Source organism: Rhinopithecus roxellana, chromosome 16 (assembly GCF_007565055.1).
Source record: "Rhinopithecus roxellana isolate Shanxi Qingling chromosome 16, ASM756505v1, whole genome shotgun sequence".
In the NCBI taxonomy this organism is placed as follows: Eukaryota; Metazoa; Chordata; class Mammalia; order Primates; family Cercopithecidae; genus Rhinopithecus; species Rhinopithecus roxellana.
In genome coordinates, this window is record NC_044564.1 from 86,816,352 (window position 1) to 86,842,183 (window position 25,832).

The 25,832-nt window shown below is 47.1% G+C and overlaps 1 protein-coding gene across 3 annotated transcripts in view; it reads right to left on the bottom strand.

The window, feature by feature from the left end:
- ROR2 (receptor tyrosine kinase like orphan receptor 2) overlaps positions 1–23,425 on the bottom strand; it is a 233,497-nt gene extending 210,072 nt beyond the window's left edge. For all 3 annotated transcript variants that reach the window (XR_004054093.1, XM_010373595.2, XM_030920389.1), the window contains exon 1: positions 23,069–23,425. Coding sequence is in view for 2 of the 3 variants with exons in the window: in XM_010373595.2 (XP_010371897.1) it covers positions 23,069–23,165 (97 nt within the window). In the remaining variant the exon portion in view is untranslated. The remainder of the gene's footprint in view (positions 1–23,068) is intronic.
- Positions 23,426–25,832: the final 2,407 nt, after the last annotated feature.

Genomic DNA, 25,832 nt, shown 5'->3' on the forward strand with positions numbered 1-25,832 from the left:
CCTACACAAACTCCAAAGCCAGAGGACCCTGAAGGGGGACCAGGGGAGTAAAAAGTCGGAGGGCCACCTCCACTCACCACCTCCATTCACTACCTCCGTACCCTATCTCTGTGCCCTCTGTGGCTGGCTCTGTGTTTTCCAGATTCTTTTTTTTTTGAGACGGAGTCTCTGTCTGTTACCCAGGTTGGAGTGCAGTGGCACCATGCCGGCTCACTGCAACCTCCGCCTCCTGGGTTCAAGCAAGTCTCCTGCCTCAGCCTCCCAAGTAGCTGGGATTACAGGTGCATGCCACCACACTTGGCTAATATTTTGTATTTTAGTAGAGACAGGGTTTCACCATATTGCCCAGGCTGGTCTCGAACTCCTGAGCTCAGGCAATCCACCCTCCTCAGCCTCCCAAAGTGCTAGGATTACAGGTGTGAGTCACCGTGCCCAGCCTCTAGATTCTATAATTGTCTATTTGGCATCCATGCATCACAGGGTCAGTTGTATCAACTATATTTTATTTTCTGTATCCTTGATGCTCCTGCATTTGTGGCCCCACTAGCTAGAAAGAGACTGCCCCTCCAAAGGCCTGGCAAATCCTAGAGACAGCAAAGGGCCCACTGGGAGCTCGCCTTTCTGATGCAAACCAACTACCCCAGAACCCCACTTCCCACCACCTCCTGCAAAACACGCACCTGCCACGACCTCCTGCTTTACATTCACACACCAAGCCAACCTCCTGGTCCTATGTGACCCAAGGGCAGGCGCCAGGCACCTGACACCCAGGAAAAGCTCCCACCCCAGGCCCCAAAGCCTGCCAGCAAGAGGCACACCAGCCTGTCCGGAACCGTTCCCCCCGCCTTGTCCTTCCTAATCCCCTCACTGCCGCTCTGCCTCCCAACCCAACGTGCTGCTGCCCTTGAGGCCCTGCGTGGTGTGGTGGGTACCCATCTCTTGGGAAATGTAAATAACAAAATCTTTCCATGGAAAACGCCACTGGCCCCATCACTGGGACACCACCCACCACGGTGTGGGACTGTGCCCTGGGGGCCACAGAAAGAAAGGAAGGTACACCACTCTGATGTGGGCTCACTGTTGACCCTGGGCAAGGAAAGGGGCAGACTGTGGGCTTCTCACGGGAGAGCACAGCCTTGGAAAGCCAAACTGCTCCAGCAGAATCCAGATTCGCCATTCGGGGGACATAATGCTGGGCAAGGCATGCTGCCTCGCTCTGCCTCAGTTTCCTCATCTGTAAAAGGGACAAACAGCACCTCCCCTCACAGACTGTTTCAAAGACTAAATGACGTAATTCATCTAAAAAGCAGGGCAGATCCTGGCACGAATCACGCTGAGGAGTGCTTCTGAAGAACCCCATGACAGTACGTGGAGGACCCCCGTTCAGTGGTGTCAATCACGCAAGCTCCACAGGAGAAAATGTGCACCCTGGACTTTCCTCATCTTCATCACTAGTTCAATAAATATTAGGACTTCATGTTGAAAAGTCGTCATGTCAATTATCCTACTTATTCTGCTACAGGTGTTGAGTAAAAAGACTGGCAGGAAAACCAGCCAAGGCTACACAGTATCACTGCTCTTCTCCACAGAAGGCTGGGTTCATACTGTCCAGCAAGGAAGTGTGGGCACTGCGGCTTTGTGCCTGCATGGGAACACAATTTGGCTTTTTGTGGTTCCACAGATTCAGAAACAGTAAACCTCCACACCCATATTTTCCCAACACAGTCCCCAAAATAAAAACAGCGCCATGATCAAGTATGTTTGAGAAACATTACATTAGAAAATACAGAGCAGGATTTTGTAAAACAGCCTGCACCATTTTCCAAATGTGCCCACCCTGGAGGCTTTTTCATTCTGTGAAGGAACTCAAGGGAGGGGGCACAGCGAAATCCACTTTGCAAAACGTTACGTTACTGCAGCCAGTAATGTTTAAAATTAAAAAGCACCGCAAAGGCAAGGCATCTTCGAGATGAGGCCAGTGGTCAGCACAGACATCCTCGCAGCTTCTCAGAGGATAAGGCAGGTGCATCAAGGTGTAACTCATGGAGAGGGGGTTCTATCCCACACAGCCAATGTTCTATCCCATCAAGAGACTGACGCAACACCTCCAAAACAAGTCATGTTTAGAGACACAAAAGAACCAGCACCAGAATTTGCCTCTGGTCCCCACAGACATTCAATTCAACTTATGACCCAAAGACATTCCAACATCCATGCAGGTGGCTCCCAGTGACAGAGGACAGAGCAAAGTCACTTCACACTGCTCCAAGTCCAAGAAAACCCAAAGGAGCCTCAACTCTAAACCACCCAGAAAGGTCACACAAATCAAGAATGGGCACCAAAAGCCAAAACACACCTCCACAACCCCAGGAAGAGGACGGCCACTACCTCAAGCGCCTTCCTGGGTGCTAAGGCCAGGGGCGTGTGAGATCCTGAGTACCACGGAGTTTTTCCCAGGACCTGACTCCCACATCATTGAACACAGAGAGCAAACATGAAGGAAAGGCCAAGAAAATGTGTTGCCTTTGTTTCCATCCCCAGATCTGTGTCCTACTGCAGTGGCTGCTCAACCCCTACGGCACACTAGTTTTAACTGCAAGCTTTAAAAAAAAAAATCTGGGCACCTTGGCCGGGCGCGGTGGCTCAAGCCTGTAATCCCAGCACTTTGGGAGGCCGAGACGGGCGGATCACGAGGTCAGGAGATCGAGACCATCCTGGCTAACACGGTGAAACCCCGTCTCTACTAAAAATACAAAAAACTAGCCGGGCGTGGTGGCGGGCGCCTGTAGTCCCAGCTACTCGGGAGGCTGAGGCAGGAGAATGGCGGGAACCCGGGAGATGGAGCTTGCAGTGAGCCGAGATTGTGCCACTGCACTCCAGCCTGGGCAACAGAGCGAGACTCCGTCTCAAAAAAAAAAAAAAAAAAAAAAAAAAATCTGAGCACCCAAACTGCACCCCAGACAGCTTTTTTTTTTTTTTTTTTTTTTTTTTGGTTTGAGACAGAGTCTCGGTCTGTCGCCCAGGCTGAAGTGCAGTGGCGCGATCTTGCCCCACTGCAAGCTCTGCCTCCCAGGTGCGTGCCGTTCTCCTGCCTCAGCCTCCCGAGTAGCTGGGACTACAGGTGCCCACCACCACGCCCGGCTAATTTTTTCTATTTTTAGTAGAAATGGGGTTTTCACGTTTTCACCATGTTAGCCAAGATGGTCTTGATCTCCTGACCTCATGATCCGCCCACCTCGGCCTCCCAAAGTGCTGGGATTACAGGTGTGAGCCACCACGCCCGGCCACACCCCAGACAGTTTAACTGAAATCATAAGCAGGAGGAAACCAACCCAACCACCATATTTTTTAAAGCTCCCCTGAAAAGCAGAGATTCACAACTCTAGCCACACATCAGAGTCACCTGGAAGCTCTTATACAGACCTAGGTCCCACGTGCTGGAAACAGTAAGTTCCTTTTCAAACGTTCTTGTTCTTTCTTGTTCTGTTAACAAGGCTTCCTGCCTTTGCTGACCAAACTGCTAGAAACAAAGACTCAACTTTTTAGTCACAAATTGTAAACTACTCCTACTTCCCCCTTCTTTCCACGCATTTACTCTGTTTGGAAAAGTTTAAGTCTTAGCCATTCGGGATCAGCTTAGATTGCGCAGTCCGACCACAGGCAATAGGAGGACACAGAAACAGAAGCTGCGTTAGGGATAAAAACCCCTTCTCTCCTTTGTTTGGTGTGCTCTTGCGAGCACGACAAACACAAGCAGCACCCTTCTGCAGAAGTAAATGTGCCTTGCTGAGAAACTTCCTATTTAAGTGCTGGTTTTTCTTTGCGGCACTGAGCACTTGTTTCTAACACATGCCAGAGGAATGTAAAGCTGCAAAAGTGAGTTCATCGTGGGGGCAAGATTGACAATCACTGTGTCAGGGGAAGTCAAAGAGAAAGGACAGAACTGCTGGTTATAGACAGCTGAGATACAACACACCTATAAGCGATGTTCCTGAAAAAGAGAATACAGCAAACAGAAACACATGGATTCAAACGTTTAATAGATGAAAACGAAGCCAAAATAAAGCAAGACTTAATTTGCAGACTGAAGACCTAATTCCCGAGAAGAATGGATATGGGCTGGTCATTATCAGAGCACGAACTGGTGAAGCTGTTGAATCTCAAAAATTCATAGTATTTGCCTGGTACATCACTGCCTTTCTTTTTACTTTTTTACCTTCTAATCACTTGGATTTAGATAGATTTTTTTTTTTTTTTTTTTTTTTTTTGAGACGAAGTCTTGCTCTGTCGCCTGGGCTGGAGTGCAGTGGCCAGATCTCAGCTCACTGCAAGCTCCGCCTCCCGGGTTCACGCCATTCTCCTGCCTCAGCCTCCCGAGTAGCTGGGACTACAGGCGCCCGCCACCTCGCCCGGCTAGTTTTTTGTATTTTTTAGTAGAGACGGGTTTTCACCGTGTTAGCCCAGGATGGTCTCGATCTCCTGACCTCGTGATCCGCCCGTCTCGGCCTCCCAAAGTGCTGGGATTACAGGCTTGAGCCACCGCGCCCGGCCTTAGATAGATATTTTACATAAAAGTCAAAGAAAACAAACAAAAGGGAGAAAAAAGGAGGCACTAAAAATAGAAACTATGGTCCCCCCAAATGTGACAGAAATGAGGTCAAATATGTTATCTCAGTAAGTATAACTGAGGAAAAATAAATATCAAGAAGAAAAAAGCAACAGGATTAAAACCCAAATAAAATTTGTTATATTTAAAAATCTGTCTGAATCCAAACAACTAGAAGATAGAAAAATTTTAAATGGCAACAATGTACCAGGCAAGTCATACATAAGAAAGAACCGTAATATTAATGTCATACACTCCTTAATTAGAAGCAAAAGGGACACTTTAAAATGACTAAAGGTAGAATTCTCAGTAAGGCTCTGTCAAGAATGTATGTAAGAGACATCCCAGTGTCCAAAAACACAACACAAAATCTGAAGCAAAATCAGAGAAACAGACCAAAAGAATGGCTTAGGATACCTTCAACTTATCTCTCTACTTAGGGCAGATAAAGAAGACAAAAGTGTAAGTGAACATACAGAAAAACTAAACTATATAACCAATGAGGTTGCTCTTAACTGAGATTATATCTAAGGTCCCACTTAATAACTAAATTTTAAGCCATTTAAAAAAAATCAAATTCCCTAAAACCAGAACATAGCAGATCACACTCTCTACACAAAACGCAATAAAACCACAAAATAGCTCCCTATAAGTATTAAATTTCCTTCTTGTCTTGCAGAAGAAATAAAATTGAAATGACAGGCTATTGGAAAAGAACAATTACCAAAAACATCAGGCAACATGAACACAACATAAAAGCTGTAGCTAAAGCTACACTTGTGGGACAACTGATAGCCTTAAGAACTTGCCTTACTTATAATAAAATCGTTCTAAAGTTTATCTGGAAAAATAAGTGAAACTAGCCAATAAAGTTCTGGAAACAATGAGTAAAGAGTTAGTCCTACCAAATACCAAAATTTAGAAAGCTATGGTAATGAAAAGTGAGATAAAAACTGAATTTTCCAGAAATAACACCAATCTATCATGGGATTTTAATACCCCAAAAAAGAGGGAGCTGCTTTTCAAATCTTTGATAAGGAATTGATTATGCAATGAAGAATTTCAGGACAATTCATTTTTCTGAGGAAAATAAAGCTGGATCTAAATTGCATGTGAACCAAAGATTTCACCACACACAGACACAAAATCATTAAGAACCTACCCAAAACAGCATAATTTTTAAAAAACAAGCTTAGAATGGCAAAGGCATTCCAATATATGAGTCAAAACTCAAAACACAGAAAACAAAAGTTGACTTAATTTGACTCCATAAAAATTAAGTCTTATCGCATGAAAACAAGGATCATTTAAAAAGTCAAAGGAGAACCTGAGGAAAAAAACATGTTCATAGCATCTGGTACACGGCTAAATATTCTTAGAAATAGTCTTAGATTCGTGACCAGGCTGGCCAACATGGCGAAACCCCGTCTCTACTAAAAACACAAAAAAAAATTAGTTGGGTGTGGTGGCGCATGCCAGTAATCCCAGCTACTCAGGAGGCTGAGGCAGGAGAATCACTTGAACCAGGGAGGCAGAGGTTGCAGTGAGCCAAGATCGTGCCATTGCACTCCAGCCTGGGCGACTGAGCGAGACTGTCTTAAAAAAAAAAAAAAAAAAAAAAGTCTTAGAAACCAGTGAGGCAATTGAGAACAACTACTAAAAAATTAGTAGAGAAAGTGAACACCACTTATTTGCCAGAAAAAGGAAATACAAATTACTTTTAAGGACAGTTGGCCTGGTGGACAATTGTTAAAATGTCAACATACAGAATTAAGATGCCATTTCTATTTCTCATACTTCTTAAGATGAAAATGCCAGATGATTTCATTCAATGTTGCTGGGCCTAGAAAAACCTGAAAAGTTCATGCATCATTACTGGGAGAATAAACTGCTGTCACTTTCTGGGAAAACAACTTTGTAAACACTATCAAAAATTTAAATATAGGCCAAGCACAGTGGCTCATATCTGTAATCCCAGCATTTTGGAAGGTCGAGGCGGGCGGATCATGAGGTCAGAACATCGAGACCATCCTGGCTAACACAGTGAAACCCCGTCTCTATTAAAAATACAAAAAAAAGTTAGCCGGGCATAGTGGCGGGCGCCTGTGGTCCCAGCTACTCGGGAGGCTGAGGCAGGAGAATCGCTGGAACCCGGGAGGCCAAGGTTGCAGTGAGCCTAGATTGCACCACTGCACTCCAGCCTGAAAGACAGAGCCAGATTGTCTCAAAAAATATAATACCTTGCACAAAGTATTGGACTGGAAATTGGCTCTTCAGATACTCACACAGTAAAAAACAAATATGTTTACAGATGTTCACTACAGACCTGTTTGAAGTAATAGCTAAAAATCAGAAGTATACATCCACAGGAGACCAGGGAACTAAATTCCAAATGAGAGCTATCAGCAAATTATTTTAATGACAGATATTAGCAATGTATACACAAATGACAGATAATCGCAATGGTTTTTAAAAATGAGGTAGCCTGGCATGTACTAATATAGAAAGACTTACGAGAACTTTCGCTAGGTGAAAACAGCAAACTTCAGTCTGTATGGTATGATCTCGCTGTGTATAAAAACAAAGGAAGGATGGAGCAATGTGGGTGAACCTTGAAAACATTATGCTAAGTGAAAGAAGCCAGACACAAAAGGCCACATACTGCATAACTCCCTTTACATAAAATTTCCAGAAGAGACAAATCCATAGGGAGAGAAAATAGATTAGGGGTTGCCAGAGGCTAGGAAAAAGGCGGGGACGGGGAAATGGGGAGTGATGGTTAATGGATAGAGGATTTCCTTTGGGGGTGATGAAAATGAACTGGGTGGTAGTGACGGTCGAGTAACAATAAAAGCGGATTAAAAGACATTGAATTGTTCACTTTAACATGATTAAATTTATGTTATGCGAATTTTACCAGAATTTTTAAAAATAAATAAAGGAGAAGCACAGACAAGCACATGTGCGCAGAAAACGTCGGGAATGAAACACAAAGTCTGTTCGGTGTGTTTACGGACGCGGGGGGCAAGGGAAAAGGGAGAAGTGGGAGGTGCTCTTCATTTCACACCCGCCTCCGTTTTGGTTTCTTTTTTAAATCATCAACATGTGTTACCAGATTTTTTATTTTGGTTTTTTCTTGTTTTTTACTTAATCAAGTACTAACTACACTGTTCTGATAGCAAATTAAGGCAGCCCAGTGAAAACTTAAAGAAGTCCCTTTTGATCACAGCCCAGGACCAGGAAGGGTCGCTTAGACGCAGCTGCCTCCATAAAAGACAGAAAATAAGTAGTATTGTTTCGTGAGGGTTTTCACATAGTGATTTTTTTCAAATCAATACTTAGAATTAGGAACAAATAATTGGCCCCAGCCAAAGCTCCCTGAATATTGCAAGGACCTTTCCCCCAGCAACCCACCCACCCACACACCCAAGGCACACAGCAGGCCTAAGTTTCTGGCTGGGGAAGAAAGAAATTATGAAAAGCATTTTTAAAACTTCATCCTGAGTAGTTCAATGTATACCCTCACTCGGCTTTGGTTCCTTCTTTTTCGTTTTGCTTTATTTTTAAATGGCTGAGTTTTTAGAGCCCACAGAAATGTGTGGTTGATCAACTATAAGAAGCTTGACTTAGTTCTTTTTAAAATTATTATTTTCTTAAAAAGAAAGAAAAGAAATGAGCTCAGAGTTTAGAAAACAACAACGACAAAAAAAAAGAGTATGTGAACCTTATTTGAACTCTGAAAACATACAACACTTCACTAATTAGATGAAATTGTGTCACAGCTCTGCCTTGCAAAACAATGGCGTTTCCTTCTTTCAAAAGAAAATGATAATAACATTTTATTTCCAAAAAAAAATTTCCAAACTAAAATGATGACACACTAAATTTTGCAAGTGGTCAAGGAAAACTGCCATGTCAAGAAAGCTGGTTGAATCTTACATAATTATGTCCTTGACAGCACTGTTAATACAATCAGAAGACAGAATTCTGCATCTCATTTCAACCTAAAGTATCCACTAGGATCCATCTGTGAACAGTCACCTTCCAGTCCCAAGTCCCCAGTGGCCACCTGGGTCCACACTGACACCCCCAAATATGCTCACTGCAAATCTCCTCCTCACACCGCTCCATGGATACCCCACCTCCGGCACTCAAGGGTGACTTGGCTGCTGCGCACCAGGAAACCTCAGGGGAGCAGCCAGCTGGCCAAGCGCCCCTGCCCCTGCCCTGGGGACTCCGCAAAAGCTGGGGGAGCAAATGCAGCTCACCTCTTTTTCTGTCCACTGCTTCAGGGCCTACCCCTGTGCTTTGGAAGATGGGACAAAAGTGAGAGAGCTCCCCGACACACCCTCCCAGGGAGGGCACAGCAGCTCCTTCCTCCATTTGGTGCTGCCACAGCCTCCCCAGGAGACCAGGGCCATCCACTTTGCCTCCTACTTCAAAGGGCTTCCAGGACCCGCATAAATCACACTTGCTGACAGCCCCACAATCCCAGCCGCCATGAGGATGTTTGCTTTTGTTGGCTTTTTTGTTTTTGCCCAGGTCCCTGTAAGAGAAACAAAGGCCCTAGGACCGGCAGCACTAGGCGCCTGGCATCAGGGGGCTTGGCCCCGGGAGCAGGCTGTCTTTCTACCAGCACCCACCCCTGGAGAGCTGCCTCATCTGCTCTGGCATCCGGGATCTCCCGCTGCAGAAATCATGCACCCCGGTCACAGTCCACAAGTGACACGGCTCAGGACCCAACAGCTGGAGGGAGGTAATAGAGACAGATGGAAAGCCTACCAATGACCCCCAGAGAGAAGGCCTTGGACACAGGACAGGGATGCACAGAGGTGCCCCATATGCCCAAGGGGCTGGCCAAGTGCAGGGATGACAAGTGGTGGGTACACAGACTGCAGCCCCAGCTACTCCATGAAGCACCCACCACCTCCAGCCAGAATTGGCCTCATGAATCTGTGCCCCCAGCTCCTGATCGCAGCACTGACCAGCGCTGAGGGCCAGTGCCAGGCAGCCCACCACCACCCCACTTCCCCAGGCTCAGCAATAGTTTAGCAATAGAACCTTTTTTTCAAGTTAATTCTTGGGCAGAAACCCAAAAAATAAAATCAACAGTGAGCCGCACTTGATCCACAGGCACTTACAGGTAGATGCGTATGGTAGCCTCCTAGGGCTGCCGTAACTAAGCACCACAAACTGGGCAGCTTAAACAACTGCCGTAATTAAGCACCACAAACTGGGCAGCTTAAACAACAAGAATTTGTTGTCTCACAGCTCTGAAGGCCAGGAGCTGGCAGGGTTCATTCCTTCTGAGGGTCCTCAGCTGTCCATCAGCCGAGTGTCTTCTGCCCGTGGTCTCTCATCTTCAGCCAACTTGCATATCACCTGCCCCTGTGTGAGCTGGCCTGTGGCCAAACTGACCCTTAAGGACACCAGTCACATTGGATTACAGCCCACTGTAAAGACCTCACTCTATGTCATCACCTCTGTAAAGACTCTTTCTCCAAATAAGGTTACATTCTGAGGTACTGGGAGTTAGGACTTCAACATATCTTCTTTTGAGCAATTCAATCAATAACAGTGTGATATTCTCTGTTAAAAAGTCAGTAAGTGGGAACCCTGAGCCTCCATTATAATGGCCATAAAAACTTGAAACTGCAAGTTTAGGAAGCAGCTCTAATCTTATTTCCACCTCAATATCCTTTTAGATTTCCCATCTTCTGCTTTAGTTTCAGAAAATCAAGAAAATGATGATTTTTTTTGCAGCCGGTAACACAAGCTGAAGTATTTGTTCAAGCGCTCATGGTGCAAACTCCGGATCATAGGATTAAACAGACACGGCTGCTTCAGTCTGCGCTAAAACAAGCTGATCCAGAGATGCCTGTGGACACACTGTTGGTCTGGCAGGAAGCAAACTTGAGTGGAGGCTTTCATGATCATTTAAAAAATGTTAAATATGCTCAAAATGGAATGAGGATCAAATATTTGTAAAGCCCAGAGGACTCCCTGGTGGGGAGTCTGCAAACCCAGAGGACGAGGTGAGTTTCTGACAACTCCCAACTCCCATCTCTCTAACAGCTCACAGCACACCCCACAGGCAGAGTTCCAGATGCCCCAGGGGTCCAGATGCACTCCGACTCACATATGAACTGCCACAGGCTACTCAATAAGCTGACTTCCCCCTTCTTCATCACCTTCTCCTCTGGTCATGGCCAGACAAAGAATTCTTACAAAGCAAGGAGGGAGATGAAGGGAAAGAGGCCCTCACTGCAGCAGCCCCTGACTCACTGGTCCCAATTTGTAGAGATGAATGTCTTCCCCAGGAGCTTCACGAAAGGATTCAACAAAGTGATCGCTAGCACAGGAGGGACAATGCAAAAGAGACCCTGAGTCTTTTTATCTTCTTTTGAGACACAGTTTTGCTCTGTCACCCAGGCTGGAGTGCAGTGATCATAGCGCTCACTACAGCCTTGCACTCCTGGGCTCCAGTGATCCTCCTGTCTTAACCTCCCGAGTAGTTGGGACTACAGGCTTGCACCACCATGCCCGGCTAATTTTTCAATTTTATTTTTGTAGAAACAGGGTCTTGCTCTGTTGCCCAGGCTGGTCTCCAACTCCTGGCTGCAAGTAATCCTCCCACCTCAGTCTCCCGAAGTGCTAGGATTACAGGCAAGGGCCATCGTGCCCAGCCTGAATTCTGTTAATGACACATGAGAGCAGCTTCTTTGTTAGAATAAATAAGTAAACAAACAACTCCAGCTAAAATACGACAACACCTTTGACCAACCCCCTCATCTCCTCCAGGCTGACCCCCTGAGTTGGTCTGATATTTGGGTATTTTAAGATCTTATTCCAGGCCAATCATCGTGGCACACCTCTAATCCCAACACTTTGGGAGGCCAAAGTGGAGGGATCTCTTGAGTCCAGCAGTTGGAGACCAGTCTGAACAACATAGTGAGACTCTGTCTCTTACAAAAAAAAAATTTATTAGCCAGATGTTGGTAGCTAATCCCAACTACTCGGGAGGCTGAGGCAGAAGAATCAGCTTGAACCTGGGAGGCGGAGGTTTCAGTAAGCCCTGCGATTGCACCACTGCACTCCAGCCTGGGTGACAGAGCAACATGCCATCTCAGAAAGAAAGCAAATGTGAGCCAGATGTGATGCAAACACCTGTAATCTTAGCTATGTGGGAGGGTGAGGCAGGAAGATCACTTGAGCCCAGGAGGTGGAGGCTACAGTGAGCTATGATTGTACCACTGTCCTCCAGCCTGAGCAACACAGCAAGACTTCATCTCAAAAAAAAAGAAGATCTTATTCTAGAGATTGGTATCTCCACAGAAATGAGAGGAGAAAGGCGAGAGTTTTTAAATAGGTAAGTACACATCTCTCCTTCTGTACCATTCTCCCCACTCACAATCTTCCTCTTTGAAAGTTCCCCCTATTCGCATCAATAGATCCCCATATGGACTTGCATTTGTAGAATAACCCACAGTTGAGAATTAGCACCATGTATTTGGCTCCCATTAAAAGACACATAGATGTTTCTATGTTTCACTCCTGCAAATGGTGCCGCAAGGAAGAGCATGAGTATTCCCTTAGAGTGGGCCATGGAGTATGTGTATTTTAAATGTTAACAAGTGGCCGGGCGCAGTGGCTCACGCCTGTAATCCCAGCACTTTGGGAGGCCAAGGCGCGTGGATCACAAGGTCAAGAGATCGAGACCATCCTGGTGAATATGGTGAAACCCCTTCTCTACTAAAAATACAAAAAATTAGCCAGGGGTGATGGCGGGCGCCGGTAGTCCCAGCTACTCGAGAGGCTGAGGCAGGAGAATCGCCTGAACCCGGGAGGCAGAGGTTACAGTAAGCCAAGATTGTGCCACTGCACTCCAGCCTGGTGACAGAGTGAGACTCCATCTCAAAAAAAAAATTAAATTAAATGTTAACAAGTAATGCCAAATGGCCCTACCTGTGGTCAGTCCTGCACCATTAATGCCATGCTCTCGCATCACGGTTTTCATGCTCATTACCCACTTCTGATTTCAGCGATCCAGTGAGGCAAAAGAGCTTGGGATAACTGTTTTATAATCTGCATTTTCTTGAATCCTAATAAGGCCACACTTTTTTTTCCACAAGTTTGTGGCCTTTTGTATTTGTTGTTCTGCAAACTGCCTGACTGTACCTTTTGCCCCTCATTTAACTGGGGCATTCATCTTTTTCTCACTGATCTTGTGAATTATTTTACGTACTCTGGATGTTGATCCTCATCTGTTCTCTCTGTGGTAAAGGCCCATCCCACAGTGGGATGTCAAAGCCTCCACACCGAGAGGCAGAAAATTGAGTATTTTGTTTGTTATTTGAAAAAAAAAGAAGGGGGGCAGTAAACACCTGGAAGTCAAAGTGCCTCCTCCCTTCTTTCTACGCATTAATAATATATTTGTTTTCATAAAGCTAGCGTTCTGAGTACAGTGGAGAATAGTGCATGCCACGGGCTGTGCTGAAGGAGGTGGTAACAAGAGCACCCACCAAAAGAGGGTTACAGAATGAATGGGACTGGGAAGGGCTGTATTAAACAAGGCTCAGCAGATGCCTCGTGGGCTGAATCTCCAGGCCACACCCCACACTCACCTGCACAAAGATGTCCAAGAGAGACTCGGTGAGGCTCCAAGCCCAGGTTCCTGGGCTCTGCACACAGGGGGCCACAGCCTGTGTGATGCAGGCAGGCAACACCTTCCAGAATTCGGAGCTTCCAAGCCCTGGGGAACCCCAGAGCACAGCTGCATTCATAGCAACTCAGCTCCCCTGTGGGCAAATCGCAAATCAAGTGTGAAAGGCCATTTCCAGCAGGACTGGGTATCAGATAACACCAGGGCTCCTTGTAGATAACAGTATTGAGATGGTGTGAAAAAAACAGTTCTTACCATGCATGCTGAAGTATTTTCAGGTAAACAATTAAGGCTGTCTAGGGCCTGCTAAGTAGGCCAGGGGAAATGAACGTGGTAACTGTTGAAGCTGAGTGAAACATATACAGGGGTTGAATGCACTTGTCTAATTTTATGTATGTTGGAAGTTTTCTATAATAAAAATCTTAAGAAAGAAAAATCAGAAAACTTGGGGCAATCCAGAAGCTAGACAAAGAAAAAGATTTTCAGTCCCTTCAATGAAATGCTGTCTGGCCTCAAAAGCACCTGGATCGCATCCATCCTCAGTCCCTGTGACACTATGTCCAATAAAATCGTAACTGTGCGAGTCTTTTTCTTTTTTCTTTCTTTCTCTTTCTTCTTTCTTTTCTCCTTCCTTCCTTCCTTCTTTCTTTCTTTTTTCTTTTTTTTCCTTGAGAAAGAGTCTTGCTCTGTCACCCAGGCTGGAGTGCAATGGCTCGATCTCAGCTCACTGTGACCTTCACCTCCTGGGTCCAAGTGATCCTCCTGTCTCAGCCTCCTGAGTAGTTGGGATTACAGGTACCCAGCCCCCACGCCCAGCTAATTTTTTGTATTTTTAGTAGAGACGGGATTTCACCATGTTGGCCAGGCTGGTCTTGAACCCCTCACACCTCAGGTGATCCGCCCTTCTCGGCTTCCCAAAGTGCTGGGATCACAGGCACGAGCCACAGTGCTGGGTCCTGAGTCTTTCTTTTAACAGCATGTGCTAAACTCCATTGTTCATTGCACTGGCTTCAGCCACCCATTGTTAGAATTTAACATTTTTAATTCTTTACTTTGAAACCATTTCACCTTTACAGAGAAGTTGCAAGAATGGTGCATGAAACTCCCTCTACTCTTTGCCCAGGTTCACTAATGTATCACTTTTGCCCCACGGGCTTTATCATGGTCTGAGATGACAATAGTAGACTGCAGACATCAAGCCCCTTTATCCTTTAACATGGCAGCGTGTACGTCCTATGAGCACGGACATCCTCTTACACCACCTCTGCACAATTAACAAACTCAGGAAACATAAGTCTGACAACATGATTAAATAACTTATGCCCACCTTCCTATTTCCTCAGTGGTTCCACTAGTAACCACGACAGCATGTTTTTTCCTCCAGCACATGGTCAGGGCCAGCACATGCACTGGACTGCCTTTTTCCTGTGGTTTTTTATTTTATTTTATTTTATTAATTTCATTTTATTTTTGAGACAGGGTCTTGCTCTGTTGCCCAGGCTAGAGTGTAGTGGCACCATCTCGGCTCACTGCAGCTTCCATCTCCCGGGTTCAAGTGATTCTCCTGCCTCAGCCTCCCTAGTAGCTGGGACTACAGGTACATGTCACTACACCCGGCTAACTTTTGTATTTTCAGTGAGGACGGGGTTTCACCACGTTGGCCAGGACTGGTCTTGACCTCCTGACCTTGTGATCCACTGGCCTTAGTCTCCCAAAGTGCTAGGATTACAGGGGTGAGCCACCATGCTCAGCCCCTGTGGTTTTCTTCAAGCTGGAGCTGGCCTGCCCTGTTTTATCTCTCACGTCATTGACAATTTGTGCTGCAGACCATTGTTCCATAGAATGTCCCTCCATTTGGTTTGCTGATTTTTGTTCATAATCAGACTCTCTTCCCCAGATGGAAAGCAACCTAAATGATCTATGCTCTTGGGAAGGACGGCATCCATCTGCCCAAACCTGTGGTGTTAACCTGGACCACCCAGGTATTGGGATGCAAATCTCGCCAGTCTACAGTTAGTAACTGTTCCCTTGCCAACAAGGAATCTGTGGGGAAATCCTTTGAGACCATGAAAATTTCCTGCTCCTCATCAAACGTGTCTTCTTTAATGAGCTTAGCACTCATTCATGATGCCTGCCCAAATCAATCTATATGGTTATTGCTGTAAAATGTGATATTCCCAACTCGCCTCCCATTTATCAGTTGGCATTTTGCTTTAGGAAGTGCCCTATCTTCGCCATCCCTCCCACTTAGGTTTTGTAGTAAATTAGTGTTTCCTCAACCACCCAGAAGCTCAGAATGTGACCTTATTTGGAAATAGTCTTTCCAGCAGTAATAAGGAACATGAGGTAAAATCATCCTGTATTTACAGTGGTCCCTAAATCCAATCACTGGTATCCTTACAAGAAAAGGTCATGTGGAAACGGTGATGGAAGTCAAAGTGATAAAGCCCCAAACCAAGAACACCATGAGCCACCAGGAAATAAAAGAGGCAAAAAAGTTTTCTCCCCTAGAGCCCTGGGAGGGATCATGGCCCTGCCACCACCTTGATTTTGGACTTCCAGCCTCTAAAACGGTGGGAGAATACATTTCTGGTTTTTAGGTCACCCCGTTTATGGCATTTTGTTACAGCAGGCATAGGAAAGTCATACATACAGTTATGTACTTATTATGAATGGTGAGTCCTGGATGCCTCTTTTGTTCCTTGTATAAGCCATGCTTGTCTGTATTTATTCTGACGCCTAAATGGCCCCAGACTTGGCTGGAATTCCTTCAAGTTGGCCCCTGAGTACATCTGCCATGACCCTACCACTTTTTATCACTCATTTGCGTTCTAACACAAGAACACATTTAGGCTTATTGCATATATTTCCCTGTCCCTGTCCCATAATCAGTCATTCCTTCCAAGCCTCTCTAGCTCCTTTAAGATGAAACAGTACTGAGAAACCATTATCTGGGCACTAAGAAAGCTCACTGCTAATGAGGTACTAAGAAATAACTGTTAGATATAGAATAAAATATGTTTTACAAATTACGGTTCATAATTTAACATAATATATGCCAAATATATATAAATGAAATCATGAGTTACACTGATACCTCCAATTCCAATTCAACCCCTCCAGATTCTTCCTTGCCTTCCCCGATTCCATCCTTATATCTCCCTCCTTCCTCAGTGAGCACCCTGGCGACAACACTATTAACACATTTCTCATTTGTCTAATCTCACAATTCACACAAAATCGTTTCAGAGTGGATATACACAGATCACTATGAAAATCAAACCTACTAAGAAGGATGCCAGTTTTGCTTTCAGGTTGTTGTTTCTCCTGTAGGCTGAGGATACACTGTCAAAGCACTGAGCCCAATATTACGGTTTCTTCCCCCCCACTCCCCCATCTGGGTAGTCATGTTACTCATTTGCAACACATTTGCACTTATGTGCTTGTTTGCATTCAATTCTAGTTTCCTGCTATTCTTAGTGATTTATTTTTTGAACTCGTAGAATGTTAACATGTTCTAAAAGTCAAAAATATACCCAAAAAATGAGAATAAACTAATAGAAAGGAAACCACCTCAACATAATAAAAGCCATATATGACAAGCCCCTAGCAAACATCACAGTCAATGCTAAAAGATTGAAAGCTTTTCCTCCAAGATCAGGAACAAGACAAGAATGCCCACTTTTACCTCTTCTATTCAACACAGTACAGTCATGTGTTGCTCAACGATGATGACACATTCTGGGAAATGTGCCCCTGGGCAATTTCATCATCATAGGAACATCCTAAGAGTGTTCCTCACACACACTGCACACCTAGGCTATGCGGTGTAGCCTACTTCTCCTAGGCTACAACAAAGCTGTACAGCATGGGGCTGTACTGAATACTGTAGGCAACTGTAACAGGATGGGAAGCATTTGTGTATCTAACCATATAAAAGGCACAGTCATATACAGTAGTGTTATCTTATGGGACCACTGTCATATAGGCGGTCCATCGTCTGAAAACATCATTATTTGGCCCATGACTGTATTGGAAGTTCTAGGCTGAGCAATTAGGCAAGGTCAAAAATAATAAAAGGCATCCAAATGGTAAAGGAAGAAGTAAGATTATACCTATTTGTAGGTGACATGACCTTACATATAGAGTAAGAGCTACAAAAATGCTCTTTGAGCTAATAAGCAAATTCCACAGGCTTGCAGGTTAGAAAATCAACACACAAAAATGTGACATTTCTGTGCACTAACAGTGGGCAATGTGAAAAGGAAATTTAAAGAACACAATTCCAATTACAACTGTTCAAAACTAATAAAATACTCAGGAATAGATTTGAGAGGCAAAAGACTCATACACTGAAAACTAAAAAACGCTGCTGAAAGAAATGAAAGCTCTAAATAAACGGGAAGACATCCAAGACAACACTGTTAAGATGATGACCAGCCAGGTGGCTCATGCCTACAATCCCAGGGCAGGGGTGGGGTTGGAAATCCCTTCAGCCCAGGAGTTCAAGACTAGCCTGGGTAACACAGCTGGACCTCCATCTCTACTAAAAAAAAATCAAAGAATTAGCCAGGCATGGTAGTGCGTGCCTGTGGTTCCAGCTATTCGAGAGGCTAAGATGGGAGGATAACTTGAGCCCTGGAGGTAGAGGCTGAGCCCAGGAGGTTAAGGCCAGAGGTAGTGAGCCATGTTTGCACCACTACAGCCTGGGTGACAGAGCAAGACCTTAACTTAAAAAAAAAAAAAAAAAGTTAATACTACTCAAATCCATCTACCAATCCAATGAACCTCTACTAAAATCCCAACGTTATTTTTGCATAGCAATTTGTGGCTACTGACACCTGAAATGAAGCCAGTGAAGGGGAGGAAGTGAATCTTTAATTTCTTTTGACTTTAATTAATTTTAACTTATATAGTGGTGTGTGCCTGGTGGCTACTGTATTCCACAGCACAAGCCTACAATGAGGAGTTCAGGCCTAAACATTTCCTTAATTTAACTGCCCATTGTGTTAACTATCCCTCCAGGAGGGTGTGGAAACCATTAGGCTGGGAGCATTTGGGATTTAGGGGAACCCTCCCCCACTCAGGGAGGACTTGAAGCAGCCGCCACATTCTCCTCTGATAACATCTAGAGAGTGACAGAGTGCTTACTGAAGCTCATTCCAGCGACAATTAAAGACATACACACCACTTCCCACTAGAAATCTAGAAGGATTTCTAGAGCACCAAGCTACTTAGTCGAATTAAGCTACATTTTTGTGTAATTATTTCCTTCCCTTTAGCTTTTGAGTTTTTTGCTTCTTTCAGAGATAGGACTTAAAAGAAAACACACACAGAAATCCCAAAAACAGTGCAAACCACACCAATAAAATTCCCTATTTTGTAAAAGCTTTGTGAAAATTCCCAACGCTGTTTGTTCAACAATTCTTCGGCCATTCTACCAATATGATTTTAAACAGATTACACCCCAGACATATTTTATGACAACTGCACACGCAAGCAAAGCTGTCCCGCCCTCGTTTCCAACTTGGCAAGCTCCTCAACAAAACCAAATAAATACATGCTAGAAAAAGGCGGCCGCTACAAAACGCCGGCCAGTTGCAGCTATAATTAATGGGCCAGAGCGCCGCTTGTTGCTTGGATTTTTACGTTCAAAACTCAAGATGCCCACAGTACCCACTGAAATCCTTCACAGTGTTATGGTGGTGTCGTGGGACAGTGCAAAACCTAAGAGCCCAAAGGGTCACTAAGAAGCGATGTTTTCAAAGCCAGTCCTTGCAGCCCAACAGTCCCTTCATGAAATTGCTAGTGGCCATGCAGCTGGGGTGCTACCAACAAAAATCCAGACCTAACTAGCAATGCTTGCCTCTGCAAAGCCAAACTTCCTGGTTTCTTTACTTTGAAACCTTACATGCTTGGTATTCACAGGGTCCACTTGGTGGTCACCACGGGGCTCCCAAAAAGGAAGTATCCTAATGACAATGTAAGGAGTCACAACCGACGGGCAGGTGCAAGGAAGAGCCCTCCCCGAGGAGCCCCCAGGGAGGCACCTCAAGGTAAACCCAAAATTGGGCTGCCCAGCCCTTCACCACGTGGAAACCACAAGATGCTGATGGGGGATGGAGGAGGAGGAGGGAGTCCTTCACAGTGTCCCCTCCAGGTTCCGAGGGAATGGACCAGATAAACACCAAAAGAAAAGGCCTGTCCTGTAATCCCAGCACTTTGGGAGGCCGAGACGGGCGGATCACGAGGTCAGGAGATCGAGACCATCCTGGCTAATACGGTGAAACCCTGTCTCTACTTAAAAATAGAAAAAAAAAAAAAACTAGCCGGGCGACGAGGCGGGCGCCTGTAGTCCCGGCTACTAGGGAGGCTGAGGCAGGAGAATGGCGTAAACCCGGGAGGCGGAGCTTGCAGTGAGCTGAGATCCGGCCACTGCACTCCAGCCTGGGTGACAGAGCAAGACTCCGTCTCAAAAAAAAAAAAAAAAAAAAAAAAAGAAAAGGCCTGTCATCAAGGAACTGTTTTGGAAGATGGTTCTAAATCCTGGGTAGGAGTCACACTTTGTAGCGTACTTTCTTTCCCTGACTACAATGTGGAATTATATAATTAGAACTCTCCAAGGGAAAGGATTACAAGGAGTACACCAATTTCCAGCACTACAACAGACTAGCCAGGTCCTGCAGATTAGGGAGCTCAAGTCCTTCACATCCAGTTCCCATTTCAATAATGATAACTTTTCCCATCCTGGCCTCCCAGGGAATGCATTTTAAAGGAGAGCCAGTCCTCCAGCTGAAACCTTTCCAAAGGGGATTAATCTTCCCTACCTGTCAGATGAGCTGTTCCTACCCCTACATTTCTATTCCACTGATTTCAGAAGAGCTTCCAAAGAAAAGAGTAGTGTAAAATTCAGACTCTGCCAGACTTAATCTCTTGGAGGTTAAATCCAGGCTAACCGTTTGAGGGGCAAGAAGTGATTCACTGCAAACTACAGCATAATAGACAAGACATACAAACACCAATTACAGCAGCACTTTGAATAAACAATAAAAAAGTTTCACGATAAAAATAAAAATGTTCTTTAACATTGCCTTAAAAATCTGCAGAGCACTGTCACCAAAAACTACCCCTAGAAGAAGGACATTTTTAAACCCACGTTGCTTTTTTACATATAAAATATAAAGCAGAGTTGTCAGTTTTCCATGATTTGCTTTACTAATTAAAAGTTCAGCTTCGCTTTCCAGAGCCCCCTCGGTTACAGTGAGTGTCACATGGGGTCCATGGTGTTCGGATTTTCAGGGTGACACGCTTTATGAAGAGGACATGAGCGTTAAGCTGGACCTCACAATTACACTGAAAAATTTCAATGTGTAGCTCTTTGCTTGGTACACAGCCATAATAAGAAAAATATGTTGCCTTGCTATACACATAAAAACTTTTCTTTTCCACAAAGTCGTCTTATTCAAGATGTTTCCATTTATTTTCTTCTAGATGGATTTCTTCTAGACGGATCACTATCATTATTTATTACCACGGTCACGCCAGGGACCTGGGCCAAAAGTAAACACTACGCTGCCAAAAATGGGGGCTGGGGGGACCCTAATGCTCCCTCGTCCTCACCTACCCTACCTAGGATTAGTACATAGTCCCAAATCAGTATTTGTCATTAGAGGAAACAGAGTCTTGCTATTAAAATGTGGAATAAGAACTTACAAATCCTTTTAGAAAAACCCTTAAATAGCTTTACAAAATAAATTATTTCGTGGATAAAACACACTCAAATAATAGGGACTCCTCTTTTCACAGCAGAAAAGATCTCAAACACTCAAATCTCCTGTAATCATTTATTCATATTTTGAATAAAGATTATCATACTCTTTGGATTTTGTTAACCTAGCCGTCCAGAACGAAGAGAATTATATTCTATGCCCTCTCCTATAAAGGTTATGAGTATTTCACTAGAAAAAGAAAATCACCTCCACACAGGGTTCAAAAATTAAAGACAACGACCCCGATTGCTTTGTTCATATAAGACATTTGTACATTCACTGGAAACTATGACAGTGTTTAAATTCCTCCACCCAAAACTCAAGGAACTTTCCTGTTAACAATCACCTTGGTTTAAAAAATAGACCCACTATGCTTTACTCATCGCCCATCTCAAAACCCCCACCACAGCACCGCCCCTCAAAGGCTGCGCTCAACCCTCACGGTCCGCAAGGCGGAGTTTTTGCAGGACAGTTAACCGCAGGGTGACCAGCAAAGGCCGCACAACAGCACGTCGAGCAACGTGATGAAGCCGCCTCCATGCTACCCCTCTCCCCCAGCAAAGGGATCTCCTGGGAGAGTCTTGGGGAGGGGTTGCAGAAATCGACAGAGGTCTTGAGTGATGGGTACCAACTTAGAATGTGGTTTACTTATTTTATATATAGTGCACTCTGAGCGATTTAGGCTTTAATGGACAGTGAGATAAAGGCAAGCTCCCTTCCCAAATCAAGTAACTAGGAATATCTGACGTAATTAACATCTGCTGAAACCAAAACACCCCCCAGGAAAGACTGCGCAGTCTTAATGACTGGAGTACCTTAGGCCGGCTAGGGCGACAGGCCAGGATACCTGGAGTGCGCAGCTCCCAGCAGGGCGCAGGAAAAGCAGATCTTCTCCCACCCTGCGACTGTCCCCAGATTCCCACCTGCCTGCAGGAATGCAGGGGAGGGAAGCTACTGAAGCCCATTTACTAGTAAGGAGCGTCTCGCACATTTCGGGGGCTTAAGGCGAACCCCATCGGTCTCTGGCGCTCCTGGACTTGAAGGCCCCACCCGCCCTCCTCCACCCCCGCAGGGTGCTCGGAATCCGGTCGGAGGCGCGCGGGCCGGAGGTGCTCCCGGGGTCTGCACAGCGAGGGCGAACTGCCTCCTCCGGTCAACCTAGGCAGGTCCCCAGCTGCTCTTCCGAACCTCCCGGCCGTTCCTCTGAGCCCCGGGTCCAAGCAGCCGAGGCCGCGCAGGGAGGAAACTCACCTAGCAGCCGGGCCCCGCCCCTCCCGCCGCGGGCCTCCTACAGGTCCCGGGGTCCCCGGGAGCGGCCAGAAGGCGGCCGGGCCCCTGCCGCTCTCAGGGACCGCGATCCCTGTAGCAAACCATTTCAATCCAGATCACACGCCACTTCGGCCACCTTCGACCCCAGAGCGGTGGGGGAGAGGAGGTTTCACAGACCAACAAAAGGGAAGCCAAAGAGCCCGTTTCCATCAAGCGGCCCGCGGGCTGGGAGAGGCAGAACCCAGAGCTGCCGGCGCCCCCACCCCCGCCGCAAGAGCCGCTTCTCCGGGGCCACGTCCAACCCAGGATTCCGCCCGGCATCAGGCCGCCCTAGGGGTGGGGGGGCGCTCCGGGACACACTGGGGACACTCGGGACCCTGTGCCCTTAAAGGCGGAAGACCTCGGGGAGGAAGACGGGGTCCTGGGACCTTCGGGGCACATCTGCGGACTCGGGTCCCGCGCCCGGGGCTCGCACTCCCACTCCCACTCGCGACCCTCGGGAAGCGCCAGCGAGAGGCTCCCCGCCGCCCCCGGCCTCTAAAAACAGGCGTCCCCAGAGCGCGGCTTATTGTAACCAGCGCGAGGGGGTCCGGGGTGCGGGCCGGGAGCCGCGCCGGGCGCGGTGAGAATGGCCCTCCCTGGCGCCCCTCGTTCGGGAGCACGGGCGCCGGCGCGGCGGCAGGGAGCAGAGTGGCGGAGGAAGGGCTGGCCCAGCAAGCCGCGAGCCACCGCCTGCGCACGAGGGGGTGCGCGGGATCCTACCTGAAGTCCGGGACACCGAGAGCAGAAGCGCGGCGGCCGCCCAGACGGCCGGGATGCACAGCAGCGGCTGCCGCGGGAGTGCCGAGCCCCGGGCCATGCCGCGGGCAGTGGGGGACGGGCCGCCCTCCGAACTTCGGGCTGGGGCGCGGGGTCCGGCGCCACCACCCCTTTCTGCCGCGCGTCCTCCCCTCCTTCTCCCCGGCGCTTCGCAAATGGGTCCACTTCGAGGACCTCGTCGTTGTCGTCTTCTCCGGGCCCGGATGCGCCGCTCTGCTCCAGTCGCGGCGCGGGCTGGCTGGGGAGGTTCCTGGGCGCGGGCTGGGGCGTCCCGCCGGCCGCCAGGACGAGCGCGGGGGGCGGACCGCGGGCGGGCGCGCAGGAGGCAGGGTCCCAGCTCGCCCGCCCCGATGGGCAGAGCGAGGCTTGCGCCGGCGCCCCCTGCCGGGGGAACGCGCGGGCGGCGGGCGGGACCCAGGGAGCGGGGGCCGCAGCTGGGGCCCCGGACCTGCCTCCCGCGCCCGCCCTCGGGCCTGCGCCTCGGAACGCTTTAACACAAAGGTGGCGCCTTAGGGGCGTCAGCCGGAGTTAGGCGGGTCTGCCCCCGCAGGAGAGGCGCCCAGAGCGGTTGCCCCCGACTTTCGGGGCCAGACACACGGGGATCTAGGTCACAAATCAGTAACTCCGGGCTGCACTGCGCACCGGGACAAATCTGAGAGCCACCCAGTCCCAGACACCAGCGGTGAGGCAGAAAGAGGAGAAGCAAAAGCCAGAAAAGGAAACGTTCAGGAAAACAAACAGGCCGCGTTGGCACCGGCGCCCTCCCAGGTCGGTGGGGACAAGCGCGTCCCCCAAAATGCTCAAAACTGCCAGGGATGGAGCTGCGTGGAGGGAGCCCTCGGGAGCGCGGCGCTATCTGAAGCCACCGCGGCTTTTGGTTTACTGTTAAAAGCAAATTGTATAATTTTACCCATTAAAGGCAGAACATTATTTGTTCTCTGCAGAGCCCCAGAACATGCAGAAGTAATTTGCTTCACTTATAAGAGACATTTTGAACGCAATTCAAATAGCATATTTTCTTGCTTATTCTTGGTTTTGCTCAGCACATGCAAATGTCTTTGTTTTTCCTGTCTTAGAGGAAGGAATTGGATTCTCCAGCATCTCAGTTGCTTGTTCCATGAGATTGATCTTTCAACTGATTATCCAGCAGTGTGTTTGGTGTTTTTGCTGGAGTACCAAGCCCTGCTCATTGGAGTGCATTAGGCAGAGCCCTGGCCTTGGGTGCCAGACCTGAGACCTCAGACAATTGGCCAGAAATAAAAACTCTCTTACTATGGTCTGCGGACAAAATGACTAAGCCAGCTCTAGCCTGTTACCTCTATTAAAAGTCTTTAGGCGCCCGGCCATCTCTACCCGATTTGTGTGAGGAAATAATCTCACACAGTTCTTATTCCTAGGAGCTGCTGTAAATCCAGTAGGAGAATGGGAGAGGATCCCAACCCCTCCTCAACAGGGTGGCAAAATTCTTGCCAAACTTCCTAGACAGGCTTAGGCTGTTCCTCTGCCCAGGCTGGTGTGGGTCTGAAGGGGGATTGCTCTCCCCAGTGTGGGGGGAAAACCCGACGGGCTGCAGAGAAGGGTCCTGAACCTGCCCTGGAACACCCCTCCCTCAGCAATGCTGTGTCCTTTCCGTGGTGCTGTGCAGCTCGGAGAAGGTGGTCCCAGCACCTTCGCTTTCCACTTCACACAGCTTGGGCATGTGGCTCCAGAACCATTTCATCAGCAGCCCTGCCATTTATTTTCGTGTGACCTTCTGGAAAATGACCTCATCATGCCTCAGCCCCCCATTTGTGTGTTATTTTCACATGACTGAGGCCCCACAAACCCAACTCAAAGGTTTAAACAGCAACATATATTTTGCTGACAGTTTCTTGGGTGGGGTCAGAAATATGGGTTATATTGCATATGATTTCTTCAAGCTTTTTAAAGCTTTCTTTTTTGGCATGTCTCTCTCACTTTCTCCTTCCTCCCCTTTCTGTAGGTTCAGAACTGAAGGATAAACATGAAAAGCAAAGTTGGAAGGATGAAAATACAAGCTTTCTCAGTGGTTAAGAGAATGTGGCTTACGTCCAAGGCCGCATTGGAGCAACACATTCCTTTCCATCTGTATTCGTCATCAAGTTGCCGCATAACAAATTGCCCCAGGATTTAACAGCTAAAAACAGTAAACACTCATTATTTCACACCATTTCTCTGGGTCGAGAATGCAGGAGAGGCTTAGCTAGGTGGTGCTGGCTCAGGGTCTCTCTCAGGAGGTTGCAGTCAGATGTCAGCCAGGGCTGCCATTATCTGAAGGCTCGCTGGGGCTAGAGGAGTCTCACAAGGTGGATTACTCACATGTTCAGCAAGTTAGTGCTGGGTGTGGATGGGAAAGCCTCGGTTTCTAGCATCCTTCTTGGGCATCCTCACAAAATGGCTTCTAGCTTCTCCCAAAGTGAGCAATCCAAAAAGGAGCCAGATAGAAGCCACAGTGTCTTTTATAACCTAGCCTTGGAAGTCACATGCCATAATTTCTGCAACATCTTATTGGCTGCATGGGTGGGCCCTTTGTCATAGAAGGAAACTACACAGGGTTATATATACCAAGAGATGGGAATCACTGGAGGCTGACACCACACCAGCTGTATGGGGACAGCCATGCTGATCCTTGTGATGGACAGCAAGCAAGAGGGAAAGAAAATGAGCAGGGTCTATACTAGCAAGAGCC